Raw genomic sequence first — 17,549 nt, 5'->3', positions numbered from 1 at the left:
CATCTTCACTGGCTTTAGTGGTTGGTGCATAAATTTGAATAATAGTGGTATTAACTGGGCTTCCCTGTAAGTGCATGGATATTTTCCTATCACTTATAGCATTGTACCTCATGACTGATCTGGATATGTTCTTTTTGACAATGAATGCAACACCATTCCTTTTCAATTTGCCGTTCCCTACATAGTAAACCATGTGTTTGTCAGATTCAAAATTGCCAATACCTGTCCATTTCAGCTCATTAATGCCTGTGATATCAATGTTGATGCGTTTCATTTCATTTTTGACAACTTCCAATTTTCCCAGATTCATACTTCATGTTCTGGATTTCAGTGGTTGTTTACAGCTGTTTCTCTTAATTTTGAGTTGTGGCCCATAAGCAAATGAAGGTTCTGTGCGCTTTTTTTCCCCTAGCTTAACTCTATTCACGACATCATGGACAACTGTACTTTGAGGAGGCATTTTTTTTCCCATTCACATTCTGAGTGCCTTCCCACCTTCTGGTCCTTTATCTGACAGTATTTCTCTGCTATTCATAGAGTTTTCAGTGACTAGCGATTCGGAAGTAGTTCGTCACTCTTTCTTTCTGGTCTGCTTTTGTCTGGAAGCTCATCTGAAACCTGTCCACCATGAGTGACCCTGCTGGTTATTGAAAATACCAGTGGCAGAGCCCTCAGAATCACCACAACTCAATCCACCACAGCACGACAGACAAGTGGTGGCCGTTTGGTTTTATGTCGATCCTGTCACTTTAAATTTTGATATCAATCTTGATATAATCAAGATACAATCAAGATGTTCTCTCCTGATACTATCAATCCTGATACAATCAAGATATTCTCTCCCTCCCCCCCAAAAAAAGGAAGACCCACAACACAATGGATTCACACAGTGGCAGCAGCATGGTACCTAACAAAAATGAAGGAATTAGAAACAACTTGATTTTGGGAGAGAATATAAAGGTGTAGTGATTGCCACATAGTGACCTTATACACAATAGAACAAAACACTGTCTCGTCCTAGGCCATGCTCATAACGATTGTTAGCTTGAGTCCATGCTGCTGCCACTGTGTGAATCCATTGTGTTGTGGGTTTTCCTTTTACTTATTTTTTTGTTGACCCTTTTAGCAAGCATGTGGTCCCTCCTGATAATATGTCTGAATTATGTCTGGCTGAACTTCTTCCAACGAAGATTTGTTTGTATTTCTGGCAGTCCATGGTACTTTGAATATTCGTCTCCAGCATCACAACTCAAATGCATCAATTCTACTGTAGGCTTCCTTAGCCACTGTCAAACTTTTACAAGCATATGACACCATTGAAAATACTGTGGCTTGGGGCAGGCACACCTTAGTCCTCAAACTGACATCTTTACTCTTGAACACTTTACTCTTGAACACTTTATAGATGTCTTGTGTAGCAGATTTACCTAGTACAGTATTGTTTTTTAACTGCCCAAAATATGCACATTTTATTTCAGCTTTGGGATATGCAATGAAACTAAGGGCATCCTTCCATACACCATTCTGTCATTTTGATTTAGCTAACATTAATTTAGAAAACGCTAGAGCAGGTATATTTGTGTATATATGTACATATTTTCATATTTTATTTCCTTCATTGTTCATGTCTTTATTACATTTTAGTATTTTATAAACATTCTTAAAAGTCATCAAATGCACCCTAATACTAATGTGTCCTCTTAAATCATTAAATACTGTTTGTATTATATTCAATTTGTGTATTAATCACATATGTGATTGGTCAAACTGTACATTATAAGACATAAGGGGGGAACTTTAAACTTATACTCTATGTGTCATAAGTTGCCCATTACATGATTTTTCATCATTATTTGCAACTTCACACATCTTGAAGTTCTCTATGCAGTCTATTTCAGCTTCTAGTGCTGTACATATCTATATCTTCTGGATGGGACCACCCCATGATCCATAAGCTTGGGGTAAGGCATAAACTGTGTAGTACCTGAAGTGGGTTCTGATTTGGTCTTTGTTTAAGAGCTGAGTTCTGTTGGCAAAGGCACTGAATGTTGCAATACTTGAGTTGTCTTTGTAGGTATTTGTATTTCAGCATGGCTTCCTACCTTTGTTTTTCCATTAGGTTCAGGGAGCGATTCTTTTTTGTTGTTTTTTGTCAATGATGATTTAACTGCTTCATAAATGTGCTGTCTTGCATCATATGTCTTTTTTCCCAGTTACCTATGCAATTATTACTGACTGAACTGGGTAGAAAACAGTTGCTCCTAAAGTGGCTAGTTCCAATGGATAAACAATTTTCTTAAATCTAGAACCTTTTCTTGCTGAAATCAAGCCAGCCAATACTGAGACAGTAATCACTCAAATTCTGGGAAGAAAATCTCCAGGAAGATTTTCAGATAAATATATGCATCTTTTCTATCCCATTTTTCACGAAGACATATACACCCTTGAACCAGCCAATGTATCAAACAGTTATATGGCAGATGGAAGCAAAGCCCATCTGCAAATTACCAGGCTGCTCTTCAATATATTTAGATTGCAGTATATATCAGGAGCTGCTCTGGTTTCAGGAGCTGTTTTTTAGATTCCTCTTCTTTAGCTGCAAATACACTTAAAGATGCACATAGCAGACCTGTAAGCATGGTTGTCAGCTTTCCCATTTTAATTACAGCCATTCCTGTGACCCTTTCCTCTCAGGTTTTCATATGGAGAGCGAAGCACATTTGAATTCTTGATTACTGTTTCCATGAGTGTTGATAGTGGATCCAAGCCAAATTAAGTCTTTGACAACTTCAACCTTTTTTCCATTTATGTTGATCTTACTTATTGGTCAGTGGTGAGGATTTCTGTTTTCTTTACATTGAGTTTCAGCACATACTGGAGGCTGTTTTCTTTTATTTTTGTCAGTAAATATTTTAAGTTCTATTTGCTTCCACCAAACAAGGTTGTATCATCTGCATATCGTAGGTTGTAAATGGGTATTTCTCCAATCCTAATGACACATTTGTCATAAAATACAGCTTCTGAAATAATTTGTTCATTAAACAGATTGAATAACTGTGGAGAAAGAATACAACTCTGGTACACACTTTTACTGATTTTCAACCATTCTGTGTCCCCAAGTCATATTGACCTTACATAGGGTTTCTGAAGAGTGGATAATGATTTTCAACGACTGACTTTGGGGTTAGCAGTCTGGTGTGTATCCTCCAGCACCACACAAATATCGCATTATTGTGTATACCTTTCTCAATTATTATTAATATCAACAGATATTTATGAAGCCATTCCATCTATTTAGTGTATCCATGCAGAGAAAATAAAATACTACCTGTAAATGAACTTTAAATAAATACAAATAAAACAAATTATTACGGAATTAATTGTTAGGAAGTGTACTTTAGAAACATTAATGGATGCCTAGGACACATTTTAAGATTTAATTTTGTTATGAGATAATATTTCAAATGTTAAAATCTTGTAGTTATATTAGGTCATAACATTGGTGAAACCGACTGATACTTCCTAGAATACATATACTTCTTCCAACCTTTTGCCTAACTTTATATATATATTCCATTTTAAATATGAAAATCAATGTAGTTAAATATTGGTCAAATAAAACAATAAGGGAATTGATATTGGCCAAATAAAACAATAAGGGAATTGTAGAAAGCACATGCCTGGTACATGTGATAAAAGTATTATTTGTTAAGTTTTACTAAAATTAATTTCCTGGAAAGATATTCATCATAACTCCATCCACTAAAATAAATACATTTTATTGAATTCTTTGAGAACAACATGCAAATATTCTATTAAACATTTATATTTAAAGAATTTGAAACTTTTGATTCTATAAAGTATTCAATAGTTTTTATCCCCATATATTTTGGCAACAGAGCAGTGGTACAGGTGACCTACTTAAGGAGTATTTAATTCACAGATAATGTTATTACATTAAGTATCTCAGTGAAGGTTCTTGCTATTGTATGCCACTACTTACACACAATAAATCCCACAGCAAGCCATGATGATTGTGAAATCAATGGAGTTCAAGACTCTGCACACTACACATATATTCTTTTTTTTTTTTAAGGTTTTGATTGTAAGGTTTACATGGGAGAACATCAGCTTTACACTCATCGTATCGTATTTCATTTCATTACAGTGATTAAAATCCCCTCCATGCATCATCCAAATAACACCAAAGGGTACACCCCACAGGCCTGCCCCCACCAGCAACCAGCACACTGTCCTTCTCCCTTTCTGAGTCCAGTGTCTTCAGCCGTTCCATATGTCCACACCATCGTCTCTGGTTTGATCAGTGGCACCACTGCCTCTCTAGGTAGGGTCCCGCTTTCTATTCTTCTCACTTGATGGACCCAGAAACCTCCACTCCTGGACTGCAAAATCAATCACTCAACTTCTTTTGTCAAAAAACATTTACCTCTCTATTTCCTAGCCTCACAGTCAGTCCTGATGGCAATTATTCACTATTGTACCAAAAGAGTCTTATTCCCATTTCCTTTTGCCAGCCTGGTCCCAACAGATTGGAAATTGATTCTACCTTCCCCTGCCTCATCAGGAACTAAGCTCCCTCTTGAAAGCTTGTAAGCCAATCACTTCTTGCCTTTATAGCCACCCCTCCACCCCCATTTTGGGCAGCCATTGGCTATGTTGCCCATCCTTGTCAACCCTGTTTACTGAGGGGTAGGAGTGATCCTCGCTGTAAAGATTTGTTCCCTTTTTTGAGCTACTGCATCTGTAAGTATAGGTAAAGTTCATCAAATTGTAGCAGTTTACTCTTTATTTCCCCCTCTTCTTTCTTCTTCTAGTCAAGTTCTGATCATCCAGCTATCAAAGCCAGATCAAGTGAGTACTATCTGCAAGTATGGGTGTTCTTGTGCATATCCCCTCACTTTGTATAGCTCAATGCTTCACTCTCCTCTCTAGCCTTCTGTAGGCATGTCATTGCCTCTGGGAGCAGGAGTTCCCGGGTCTTGCCTTACTGCTGGCCATGTAGGTCTCCACCCTAGTCCACGGGGGTCTATTGAAAGTGGTCAGGCTTAGCTCGGAACTTCATTGCTGTTTTTACCACCTCTTCCCTTATCAGTGACCAACGTGGTCACCAGCCAGACCACAAACCTGCTCATATACTCCCCTTGAGTCTCAGTCTTGGAAGGGTGTTTGCTCTGAGAGGTCATGACCACTTGCCTTATTGCTCCTGGACCAACAACTTACTTGTTCTTGTAGTAATCAATCAGACTGCCATTATTGTTTTAGATTTTTCCTGCAGTTCTCCCTTTCACTAAGTATCTTCTCTTCTTCTGGCCGCTCTGGTCTACTGATCATTTCCAGTGGAAATTTCCTACCTTAGTCGGTTCTGTATGGGATTCTGGATTCCACCTATGGTCTTGTGCAATGTAAAGGCTCCACAGGAAGCCTCTTTCATTGGGCAACTTCTAGCCCCCTTTTAGGTGTTCCAATAAGTTATAGGCAGAAGACGGATTGACAGGCTTTCTGTAGTGATGATTCTGGCTAATCCTATCTCCCCCCGCGCACCCCAAAGAATCTATTTTACAATGGTAGGCAAGGGAAACCAAGATTCAATAGACAGCCAAGCATCTTAACACTATTCCACTCTATTACCTCTTCAAACAATTCCTCAATTCTTGTATCCTGGAGCCCTATTGTTCCAAGGTTGTGCATACATCATTATTTACTTATGTGTCACTTAGCCTAACTGTTCTCCCATCAGCCTTGTTCTTCCATTTCCCTCCCCATTCTTGCGTATTGCCCCTTGGCCCCAAACACACACCCAAGCTATCCTGTGTCTATTCCTTACCTTGTACTCTATCTTTGACTCCCTCCCACCCTTCCTCTCATCCCATACATCCTGGTGATCAGCAAATATATATATATAATTTTTTTCAACTTTTAGTGTGGGTACTTTCTATTACTCTTTTACAATAATGGTCCTATGTGATATTTCTCCTTTTATGACTGACTAATTTCACTCAACACAATGTCCTCAGGGTTCATCCATGTTATGCGGTGGCTTGCAGCTTCCTTGTTATTCTTCAAGGTAGCATAGTATTCCATTGTGTGTATGTATCACAGTTTGTTTCTCCATTCTTCAATTGATGGGCACTTAGGCTGTCTCCATCTTTTTTCTATTGTAAATAGTGCTGCTATGAAATTTGTTGTGCATATATCCACTTGTGTTATGGCTCCTATTTCTTGTGGATAAATATGAAGTAGAAGAATTGCTGGATCATAAGATATTTCTATTTCCAAACTTCAGAGAGGTTGGACCATTTATCAATCCCACCAGCAATGCAGGAGTGTCTCATTCTCGCCAGCATTTATTGTCCCCTAAGAAGAAAGCAGCTGATCCGGGAGAGAAAGATGAGGCTTTCTGCTCCCGTAAAGATTTACAGCCTCAGAAACCCTATACAGGGTCGCTATGAGTCAAAACCGAATCCACGCACACAACAACAACAACAAAGCAAAAATTCATGGAGAAGACAAGAAAGAAGGAAAAGGTCAAAATGGATGTCAGAAGAGACGCTAAAAATTGTTCTCCAGTGTAGAGATGTTAAAGCAAATGGAATAAATGAGGAGGTCCAAGAGCTAAACAGAAAATTTCAAAGATCAGCTTGAGAAGATAAAGACAAATATTACAACAAAATGTGCAAAGATCTGGAATCAGAAAAACAAAAAGGAAGAACATGCTCAGCATTTCTCAACATGGGGGAACTGAAGAAAAAAAATCAAGCTTTGACATTCATTATTGAAAGATGCTCTGGGCAATTTATTGAATGATGCAGAAAGCATCAAGAGAAGATGGAAGGAATACACAGAGTCACTGTACCAAAAGGAAATGGTTAATGTTCACCCATTCAAGAGGTAGCATATACTCAATTCAATGATACTGAAGGAGGAAGTCTAAGGTGCATTGAAAGAATTGGCAAAGAACAAGGCACCAGGAATTGATGGAATGAAAATTGAAATCTTTCAAGAAAGTGAGGCAGCACAGGCGGCACTCACTCATCACTGCCAAGAAATTTGGAAGACTACTATCTGGCCGACTGATTGGAAGAGATCCATATTTGTGCCCATTCCAAAGAGAGGCTACCCAATGGCATGTGGAAATCACTGGACAATCTCTTTGATATGCCATGCTAGTAAAGTTTTGCTAAAGGTAATGCAGAAATGGCTACAATCGTACACTGACAGAGAACTTCCAGAAGTTCAAGCCAGATTCACAAGAGGCGGTGGAACGAGGGATATCATTGCTGATGTCCGATGGATCTTGGCTGAAAGCAGAGAATATCAGAAAGATTTTTACCTGTGCTTTATTGACTACACAAAGGCTTTCGATTGTGTGGATCATGGCAAGCTATGGACAATAGTGTGAAGTATGAGTATTCCAGGACACTTAATTGTGCTCATGAGGAATCTGTACCTGGACCAAGAGGCAGTTGTTCGAACAGAACATGGCAACACTGAATATTTTAAAATTAAAAAAGGTGTGCAACAAGATTGTATTCTTTCACCATACTTATTCAACCTGTATGCTGAGCTACTAATCCGAGAAGCTGGGTTCTATGAAGAAAAATGTGGCAATAGAATTGGAGGAAGACTAATTAACAACCCGCAATATGCAGATGATACACCTTTGCTTGATGAAAGTGAAGGGGACTTAAAACAATTACAGCCTTCAGTATGGATTACATCTCAACGTAAAGAAAACTAAAATCCTCACCACTGGAACAATAAGTAGCATTCTTATCAATGGACAAAAGATTGAATTTGTCAAGGACTTCATTCTTCTTGGATCAACTATCAACACTCATGGAAGCAGTAGTCAAGAAATCAAAGGATATATTGAATTAGGCAAATCTGCTGCATAAGACCTTTTTAAAATGTTGAAGAGCAAAGATGTCAGCTTGAGGACTAAGGTGCAGCTAACCAAAGTCATGGTATTTTCAATAACCTCATATGCATGTGAAACCTGGACAGTGAATAATGAAGACCTTAGAATAATTGATGCCTTTGAATTATGGTGTTGGTGATGAATATTGAAAGTGCCATGGGTTGCCAAAGAACCAATAGATCCGTTTTGGAAGAAGTGCAGCCAGAGTGCTTTTTGGAGGGCAAGATGAACAAACTTCATCTCTCATGCTTAGGACATATTGTCAGAAGGGACAAGTAGCTGGAGAATGATGTCATGTTTGGTGAGGTGGAGGGTCAGAGAAAAAGAGGAAGGCTCTCAACGAGATGCATTGGCCAAGTGGCAGCATCGATGGACTCAAGCTTGGCAACAGTAGTGAGGTTTGCCCAGGATTGGGCAGTGTTTCGTTCTGCTTGCATAAGGTCGCTATGGATCGGTACTGACTCGATGGCACCTAACAGCAACATTTTTTTTTTTTTTTTTTTTGCCACTCTTTCTTGTTTGTTGCTGCAGTTAGCTTGGTATATTTTTTTCCATCTTTTAACTTTTAATCTGCTTTTGTCTTTGTGTGTAAGGTGTGTCTCTTGCAGGCAGCATATTGAAGTGTCTTGTTTTCTTATGCAATCTGCCACTCTCTCTTTACTGGTGCATTTAATCTGTTGACATTCAATGTAATTATCGATAGTAATGAATTACTTTCTACCATTATATTCATTTTTTAGTAATGCTGTTTGTTCCTTTGTTCTGCATGCCTTCATGTGTTGAGTTTCTGTTTTTTGTGCTATTTATTGTTGGTTCTATTTATCTAATAGCACAAAATTGTTTGTGCTATTTATCTTCGCTTTCAAATTTGCTTTTTCTGCTTGGAAGTTCATTTTCATGGTAAATTGTGAAGTATTAACTTTCTTTGGGGTTACCTTTTAGTCTATTAACTTTTCTCCCCATTAAGAGGATCTAGTGTATCCTGTAATCTACCTGACATCCTCACCACCTGGGTCTCTGTTCCTACATTTATTCCTTCTTTGACATTGATATTATTTTAATCTTTGGCTGACATCCCAGCTCATTTGAGTTCGTTTTTGTAATTTTGTTCTATTCTGAACTCTTGAGTCCCATGTGGTGTTGCCATGCCTGTCAATCTCTGGTTGTTTTCTATTCTTGTTGTTTTTTCAGTCCAAAGAACTCCCTTTTGGATGTTTTGAAGTGCTAATTGTTTTTGAGAATATCTCTTGCTTCTGTGTATCCTGGAATGGTTTGATTGCACCATTGTATTTGATTGATAGTTTTGTTGAATAGACAATTCTTGGTTGGCTGGTTGCTTTTTTTTTTTTTTAGAATTTTGTGTGTGCCTTCTGCCTGCATGGTTTGTGCTGAATAGTAAGAGCTTAATCTCATTTGCTTGCCTTTTTAAGTGACTCTTTTCTCCCTGGCTGCTTTTAGGATTCTCTCCTTGTCTTTGATTATGAAGAGGTTAATTACTATATCTCTTGCTGACTTTCTTTTGCTGTCTATCCTTCCTGGGGTACATTTGGCTTCTTGAATGTTTATATTCTCATCTTTCAAGATGTTAGGGAAATTTTCTTCCAGAAGCTCTTCAACTATCTCCTCTCTGGACTTCTGTGATTCTTCCTGTTCCAGAATGGCAATAATTCTTAATTTGTTCCTCTTCTTGTTATCCAGAATAAATCTTAGACTCTCTTCAGGTCTTTTTTATCCTTTTTTCTGCTTGCTCTTCTATCTTAGCAGTATTGAGAGATTAGTCTTCCATCTCACTAGTTCTGTTTTCCATCTCTTCTATTCTCCTCCTTTCCCCTTTCAGTGTATTGTCCATTTCTAATAATTTTTTTTATTAATCATCTGGACCTCTTTTTGCAGATTTTGAATTGTTTCCAATGCTGTATCAATCTTGTTTGATTGCTCTTGTTGTATTTTCCTGATTTCTATCTTGTTTTTCTCCACCCCTTTTCAGAGCATTTGAATTTGTTTCCATATCATTCTTCTGATTTCCTTCTCAGGCAAATCCAAAACCTGTTCTTCCTCTACTGGCGAACCTTTGTCTGTCTCTAGTGCATTTGTCCCAGTTACTCTTTTTTGTTTTTGGGCATGTTTTGAGATCGTTTATTGTGTTTGAGATATTTTGTCATTTCCAGTACTTATGTGGGTTTTTTAATGCTTAGATGGATGTTTGTTGTTGTGTTATTAAGCTTACTGGTTGTCTCCTGGTGGATATGATCAGAAGATAGGCTTCCCTTTTCACATGTAATGTTTAACAGTTGTCATTGGGTCTTGTATCAGTGGTGGAATATTATGGTTTAGCCTTGTTGCTTGACTATATTGCTATGATTGCTGTCTCTTCTTGAGTACCGTTGGAAGAAAAATCTCCCACCTCCAGGAAAAATGTGTGATCAAAAGCAGATGCAATGCAGAAGCAGAGACCAAAATCTTCACTTTGAAACCAAAATAAAAATGTGGTTGACTGTCCAGTTGCCTTGATACACAGGCAGTGTGTTCACACCATAGAAGCCTCCAGCAGTCGATGGGGGTGTCCCCTTACTCAGGCCCCTCCTCTAGTCACCATCGTGGAGTTGCACAGATAGACATTGAGAAGTTAATGGTAGAAAGATTGCCTACTATTTTTGTCTCTGAAGGTCAGTTAAGTATCTGTGTGTGCACAGCATAATTTTTGAGATAGTTGCATCCTTTTATGTTGGGGTTTTACATATTGTTCTATGGTTTGTCTGTCAAGCCGGATTGGCCTGCTTTTTTTCTTGCTAGATAGGCCTGCGTCTCCAAGGCTGATGTCATAAGCAGCTGCCAAGCTCTTTCTCTTTGTACCGTGGGAAAACTGTGGGGTCAGCACTGGACTTTTTTGCGGGGAGGGGTGTGCACCCACCCACCTGAAGACATCTGGGCTGGGCAAAGAAGGCGCGACAGGAAAGAGGAGGAAAAAATGTGTAGAATCCCCTACACCTCCTTTTGCAAATGTCACTGCACCACTTTTAGCACCAGTTCCCTGTGCCAGACTGGCTCTAGCTCCACCTTCTGAACTCCATCCGGGTAGGTTGGCCACAGAGGGAGTCCTGACTTAAGTCATTCCTAACTCACAGTATTTCCCTTTATATCATGATTTTTTTCACTTGCTCATGTGGGAAACTGACATCCTGATTCTTATGGTAGATCCAGAGCTCTGGTGTTGTTCTATGAGAGCAGCTTCTCTGGGTTTTCAACCCCTCCCCTATGGAGCCTTTCCTACCTGGATGTCTCTGCTGCCACCCAATCCAGAAGCTCCCCACATGTAGTACACATATATTTTTGCAATTGAAAAATGCGGTGTAGCTTCCAGTTAAATTTGCATGCATGCCCCTTCAAGAATCAAAACCTATATGTTTATATTTTTGTTTTCACACCATTTAAAAAGTTGTTGTGTCTATAGTCCAGCTTTGTGCTCTGCTTCAAGGAATTTTATTGGTTGAAGGATACATGGGTCACTGAAAGTGTTTCTAACTTGAGAAATTCTTATTTTTTAAACTTTGTGCATTTTTACAAAAATTACAAGACTTCATTAAGTAAAGTAGCTTAGTTTGAGGTGTTGTCATGCACCTTCTTCATGCACTGATGTTGGAGCCCAAAGAGAGGGAAGTAACTGAGTTTGTTTGGTTACATCCCAGAGATTGCTTATCTGTAGCACATTTTCTTTACAGATGCCAAAATAATATCCTTCTTTTATTGTAGAGGAAATTTTCAATCTGGTTCATATCACAGATAAAATATTATCAACCGGAACTCAAATAGATTGCCATGTATACAGACTCCATGAAGCATCTTAACAGACATAATTTATTTTAATGTCTTTTTATCTGATGTTAAGAAAGAATCTTATTGTAATAATGAAATTTAGGAAATTATCATATAAAACTATTAGACAAGACACAGCTTTTTTTTTTTTTTTTTGCACAATTGTTGTTGTTGTTAATTGCTGACAAGTCAGTAACAATTTATAGTGATGCTGTATAGGGTTTCTGAGGAGCAGCTGGTGTGTTCAAACTTGCAACCTTGTGGTTCACAGTCCAGTACTGATCCTACAGCACCATATCAGGAGTCCAAGATAGCCACTTGTGGCCCTTGTTATTGTTAAGTACCATTGAGTCAGTTTCAACTCATAGCCACTCTGTATAGGGTTTCTGAGGTTTTAAATTTCTAGAGCAGAAAGCCTCATCTTTCTCCTGTGGACAGGCTGGAGGCTCAAACCACAGATCTTGTGGATCATAGTCCAGTGCTTACCATATGGAGTCAACACAGTCCCCATGACTCATACAAGAAGATAATAAAAATTCAATGAAATAATGAATGAAAAGCTCTGATACAATACCTGACATACTGTATGTACTAAAAGAAAACAAGTGATAAACTTTAAAAATTCATAATTTTAATGGGTTACTTCTTTATATTATTGAAACTTTATTCTGTGTATATTAGCATTTGTGTAGACTAGTGATAAAATTTCCAAATTATTTTTCTGTTTAGGAATTTGACATACATACCAAGAATGTATTATCTGTATCGTCCAATGCCAGCAGAGTAGGAATCAGCTTCTAAGAACCTGATTATGATGCAATAAGGTCACACATAGTAGTGAAAGAAACTCTGCTTCCTTTAAGGGACCTAACATAAATACAAAATGGGATAATAAGGTGGTTACATAGATTTGGTAAGATTCCAGTTTTGAAAAGGCATTCTTTCTTATTCCATAACCTAAGAATTGACTGTGTCCACTAATAGGTAATATTTTTCTCATTAGAAATAGGCCTAAAAATAAAAAATAACATTGGAAACGATCCAAATGCCCATCAACTGGTAAATGGTTAAACAAAATGTAACCTATCTGTATGATGGAATACTATACAGCAGTAAAAAGAAGTAACAAGCTACTGATGCATGCCATAGTATAGATGAACCACAAAATCATTATGCTAAGTTAAAGAAGCCAGATACAAAAATACCACATGTTATGTGATTCCATTTATAGAAATATTTAGTAAAAGCAAATCTGTGAGACAGAACTACATTAGTGGTTTCCTAAGAATGGGGTGGAAAAGAGGATTAACTGTAAATAGGCATGAAAGATCTTCATGAAGAGAAGGAGATGATGGTTATACAGCTCCATAAATCTACTATAAATAATTAATTCATACATTTAAAATAGGCAAATTTTATAATTATAATTAAAAAAAATACATTTGTTTAAAACAGTGAAGATAAATAGATAAGAGAGAGCAAGGGAAAATATTGGAGACAAAGCAGTTTATAATTTTCAGGATGTAATTAGGCTACTTACTTTTTAAATATCTACAAATATAAATGTCAGTTATACATATGTGTGTGTGTTATATACATATATGCATATGTATATACTTGTGTGTATAAACATGTGTGTATATATATTAAATGTTTTTTTCTAATTTTGTTCTTCTTTAGCAGTAAATGCTGTTCCAATTTCAGTCCTTTTTGCCATAACACTTTAGAGAGATTACAGGCATCTAGAGAATACAAATTACCTTTGATTATGAATATTCCATCATTTACATGTTAGAAACAAAATCTTTAATACTTTCTGTTTGTGGTGAGGCAACATAGTGAAACACCTGGGCTGTTATGAGTATACTTTCTGATTTTAACTTTTTATTTATTTATTTTTCAGAAGAGGTGCCAGTTCAAATTCCAATGGTGAAGCCACCCTTGGGCAAGATCCAATTGACTCCTGGGCAAGCATTGCCTCCAGGGTTCCCTGGACCATTCATTTTTGCTGATAGTCTGTCCTCCGTGGAGACACTGTTGACCAACATTCAGGTCAACAATAGTTCTATAAACAAAATACATATGTTATAAGACATTAGCACCTACATAACTTATTTTGCATTTGATAAATTAAGACAGATAAGATGACCTTCATAGCTTTTGTTGTCTTTGACAGGGTCTGCTGAAAGTGGCTTTGGATAATGCTCGCCTCCAGGAGAAGCAGACTCTGCAGGAAAAGAAAGAATTGCGAATTGAGCTCTATAGAGAGAGAGAAATTAGAGAAAATCTTGAAAGACAGCTTGCAGTTGAGCTTCAAAGCAGGAGTAAGTGTAACAAGTTTAATTACTCAGAAATTGTTATGTTGGAAGTATTTTAAATAATAATAGAAATATTCTCAGGGATAGATTTAAATTGTTGAAAGCAAATGACTAGCTAAAAGTAAAATATTATCCATAAGCCTATATTTATATTTTCTTTCTTTGTAATAATAATAATAAAAAAAAAAACCTCATGAACTAGATCTGCAATTGATCCAGTTGCAGATTTGGAAACATGGATATTCATTATGAATTTTGATAAATATACCTTTTATATGGAGAATATCATGGTTTCTTATATATGAAATAACTTGTGCCAGGCAGAGTGCTAGACTCTGAGTTTATAAGACTAATAAAGCTCAATGCTTGTCCTTGAGAGTTTATGTTTTAGAGTGCTGAGACAAACAATGAATTTAGTTTAGAATTAAGTGGCAAAAAAGTGTGGTTGTTGTGCTGTCAAGTTAGTTCCTACTCATAGTGACCCTGTATAGGGTTTCTGAGACGTGGCTGGTGAGTTTGAACTGTCAGCGTTTGAATTCAAACTTACCTTGTGGTCTAGTGCTTATCTTACAGTGTCACAACAGGACAAAACAGTGATGTATTGTAAATATGTTTGTAAGGAGAGCAAATAGTCTGTTTTGATCAATGGTGGGGGTTGGTGGTTGACGAATATCTTGGTGCTTACACATTAGCCTGAATCTTGAAGGATAATCCAGTTTAGCAAGGACATTAGAGTGCCTTAGTTATTTCAGCATTCTAAACACAGATATCAGTTTGCAAAGACTTAGAGTTAAGTAATCTCATACACAAGCAACTGTGTAGAGTATGTTATATGCTATCATTGTCAGTTTAGCAATAAAGAAGTGAATGTCAGGAAATGATGTAGAAAGGGGGCAGGTTGAGGCTAAATTATGAATTATGTTTTAACTATGGAAAGGGTTTGCTTGAGCTTTATTTTATAGGTGCTAAGAAACATTAAAATATAAATAAGGGCGATATCTAGTCTGATTTTAGTTTGATAAATTACTTTATTTTGGAGAATATGTTATGTTGTTCCTAAGTGCCATTGAGTCAATTCTGATTCATAGCGACCCTGTATAGGTTTTTTGAGAAGCTGCCAGAGGGTTTGAACCACTGATATTGCTGTTAGCAATCCAGTGCTTATCCTATAACACCACACCAGGACTCCTGGGAATATATTGGGTTGGGGAGGAGTTAATACTAAACTATAAACAAGGAGACAGTGGAAAAAGTTTTTTTTTCTCATCCAAGTAATAGTGAAAAGGACTAAATAAAAGGAGTAGAAGTAGGGATGGAAACAAATGGACTGAATTGAGAAATACTGAATTATTTATCTATAGAATTAACCCAACCATGGATAACCAAGTGGGTATCTACAATCACATATAATAAGATGAATTTATATATATATTTTTACAAAATGGGAAATTAAAAATAAAAAACAAATACCCTTACTTTAATCAATAATGTTCAATTTTTCTCACATTTACCACATGATACTAAACAGCAACCACCACTCATCTGTCAATTTCTCGTAGTTTGGTGGCTTTCATGTTGCTGTGATACTGTAAGTTATGCCAAAGGTATTTTAAATGCCAGCAGTTTCACCCATGGTGGACAAGTATCAGTGGAGTTTCTAGAATAAAATAGACTAGGAAGAAGGAGAGGGAGACTACTTCTGAATGTTTAACCACTGAAAACCTTATGAATAGCAATGGGACATTGTCATATATAGTGCCAGAAGATGTCTGTCAGGTTGCAGAGTACTGAAATACTAGAGATGCCTCCGCAAATAGAGTTAACCATAATGAGATGAATGGAGTAAAGCATTCAGGACATTCATTTGTTGATGGGGCACAACTCAAAATGAGAAGATAGAGTTGCAAATATCCATTAATCATCAGAACATGGAATATGCATAGTATGAATCTAAGAAAATTAAGTTGCAAAAGATGAATTGGAAAACAAAGATCAATATCATAGAAATGGTTATTGTTAAGTACTATTGAGTCAGTTCTAACTCTTATTGACCTGTATGATGTTTCCAAGGAGTAACTGGTGGAGTTGAACTACCAACCTTGTGGTTAGCAGTTCAGTGCTTATCCTACAGCGCCACACCAGGACTCCTATCCTAGAGTTTAGTTAGCTAACATGGACTGGAAATGCCCATTTTTATTCTTAACATCATATGGTTTACTATGCTGGGAACATCAAATTAAAGAGGAATGGCTTCATACTTATCATCAAAAAGAATATTTCAAGATCTATCTTGAAGTACAATGCTGTCTGTGATAGGATAATATCCATACACCTACAAAGAAGACCAGTGTTCTGGCTTGACACTGTAAGTAAGCACTTGACTTCTAGCCACAAGATTGATAGTTTCAAACTCACCAACCACTCTCTGGAAATTATATGCAGAGAAGATATGAGTCAAAACTGACTAGACAGCACTTAACAACAACAACAGAGAAGGCTAGTTCAGAATTATGTACCAACTAACAAAGCAAATGATGAAATTAAACAAACAATTCTACAAACTTCTTTGGGTTTCTATCATGGAGGGCGGCGGCTAAACGATGTGCGACAACTGCGCAGACCTGGTGGAGGTGTTAAATGAAACCCAGACCACACACGGAGTGGCGGGGTGTGAGGTGTCTGGAGACCAGGTCAACAGGGAGACGCTGCCTAGCGGGAAGAGACTGCAGGGGCCGGCCAGGTTGTCCTACTTACCCAGAAGCGAGAGTGCCGTCCTAGCCTAACCGTTGGATCGTGGCTTTGAGGCAGGATCGACCAACTCAGAGACCCACAAGCCCAGTCCAAAGGGTCTCACTACAACCCAGTCGCCCCTGCTGTGCTTCTGCCTCTTGATTGACATCCAAGGACTGAAATCCCGCCTTTGAGCCAGACTTAAGGGCCCTAGCACAAGGAGATTCCTATTTAACAGCAACCATGTAACCGCCACTTGTCTCTCTGGCATGCTGTGGTGGTTTGAATTGCTGTGATTCTGAGGGCTATGCCACCGGTACTTTAAATAACCAGCAGGGTCACCCATGGTGGACAGGTTTCAGATGAGCTTCCAAACAAAGACAGACTAGGAAGAAAGAGTGGCAAACTACTTCCGAATCGCTAGTCACTGAAAACTCTATGAATAGCAGAGAAACATTGTCAGATACAGGACTGGAAAGTGGGAAGGCACTCAGAATGCGATTGGGGAAAAAAATGTCTTCTCCAAGTGGAGAAAAGCTCACAGAACCTTCATTTGCTAATGGGCCACAAATCAAAATGAAGAGAAACAGCTGTCAAAATCCATTGAAAATCGGAATATGGAATGTACAAAGTATGAATCTGGGAAAATTGGAAGTTGTCAAAAATGAAATGGAATGCATAAACATCCATACCTTAGGCATTAGTGAGCTGAAATGGACTGGTATTGGCCATTTTGAATCTGACAACCA

General features: G+C 37.7%; 1 protein-coding gene and 1 pseudogene across 1 annotated transcript in view; one reads left to right on the top strand and one right to left on the bottom strand.

Moving 5' to 3' along the window:
* The window catches only part of DACH2 (dachshund family transcription factor 2), a 1,617,828-nt gene that overhangs the window by 1,506,724 nt on the left and 93,555 nt on the right, over positions 1-17,549 (top strand). Inside the window, exons 8-9 of the mRNA XM_006871308.1 lie at positions 13,656-13,804; positions 13,929-14,076. Coding sequence (XP_006871370.1) covers positions 13,656-13,804; positions 13,929-14,076 — 297 coding nt within the window. The remainder of the gene's footprint in view (positions 1-13,655; positions 13,805-13,928; positions 14,077-17,549) is intronic.
* LOC102819187 lies at positions 1,895-2,672 on the bottom strand (annotated as a pseudogene).

Source organism: Chrysochloris asiatica, unplaced genomic scaffold (genome assembly GCF_000296735.1).
Source record: "Chrysochloris asiatica unplaced genomic scaffold, ChrAsi1.0 scaffold00167, whole genome shotgun sequence".
NCBI classification, from domain to species: domain Eukaryota; kingdom Metazoa; phylum Chordata; class Mammalia; order Afrosoricida; family Chrysochloridae; genus Chrysochloris; species Chrysochloris asiatica.
The sequence above is the reverse complement of the archived record's forward strand: the minus strand, read 5'-3'. Positions and strand labels throughout refer to the sequence as shown.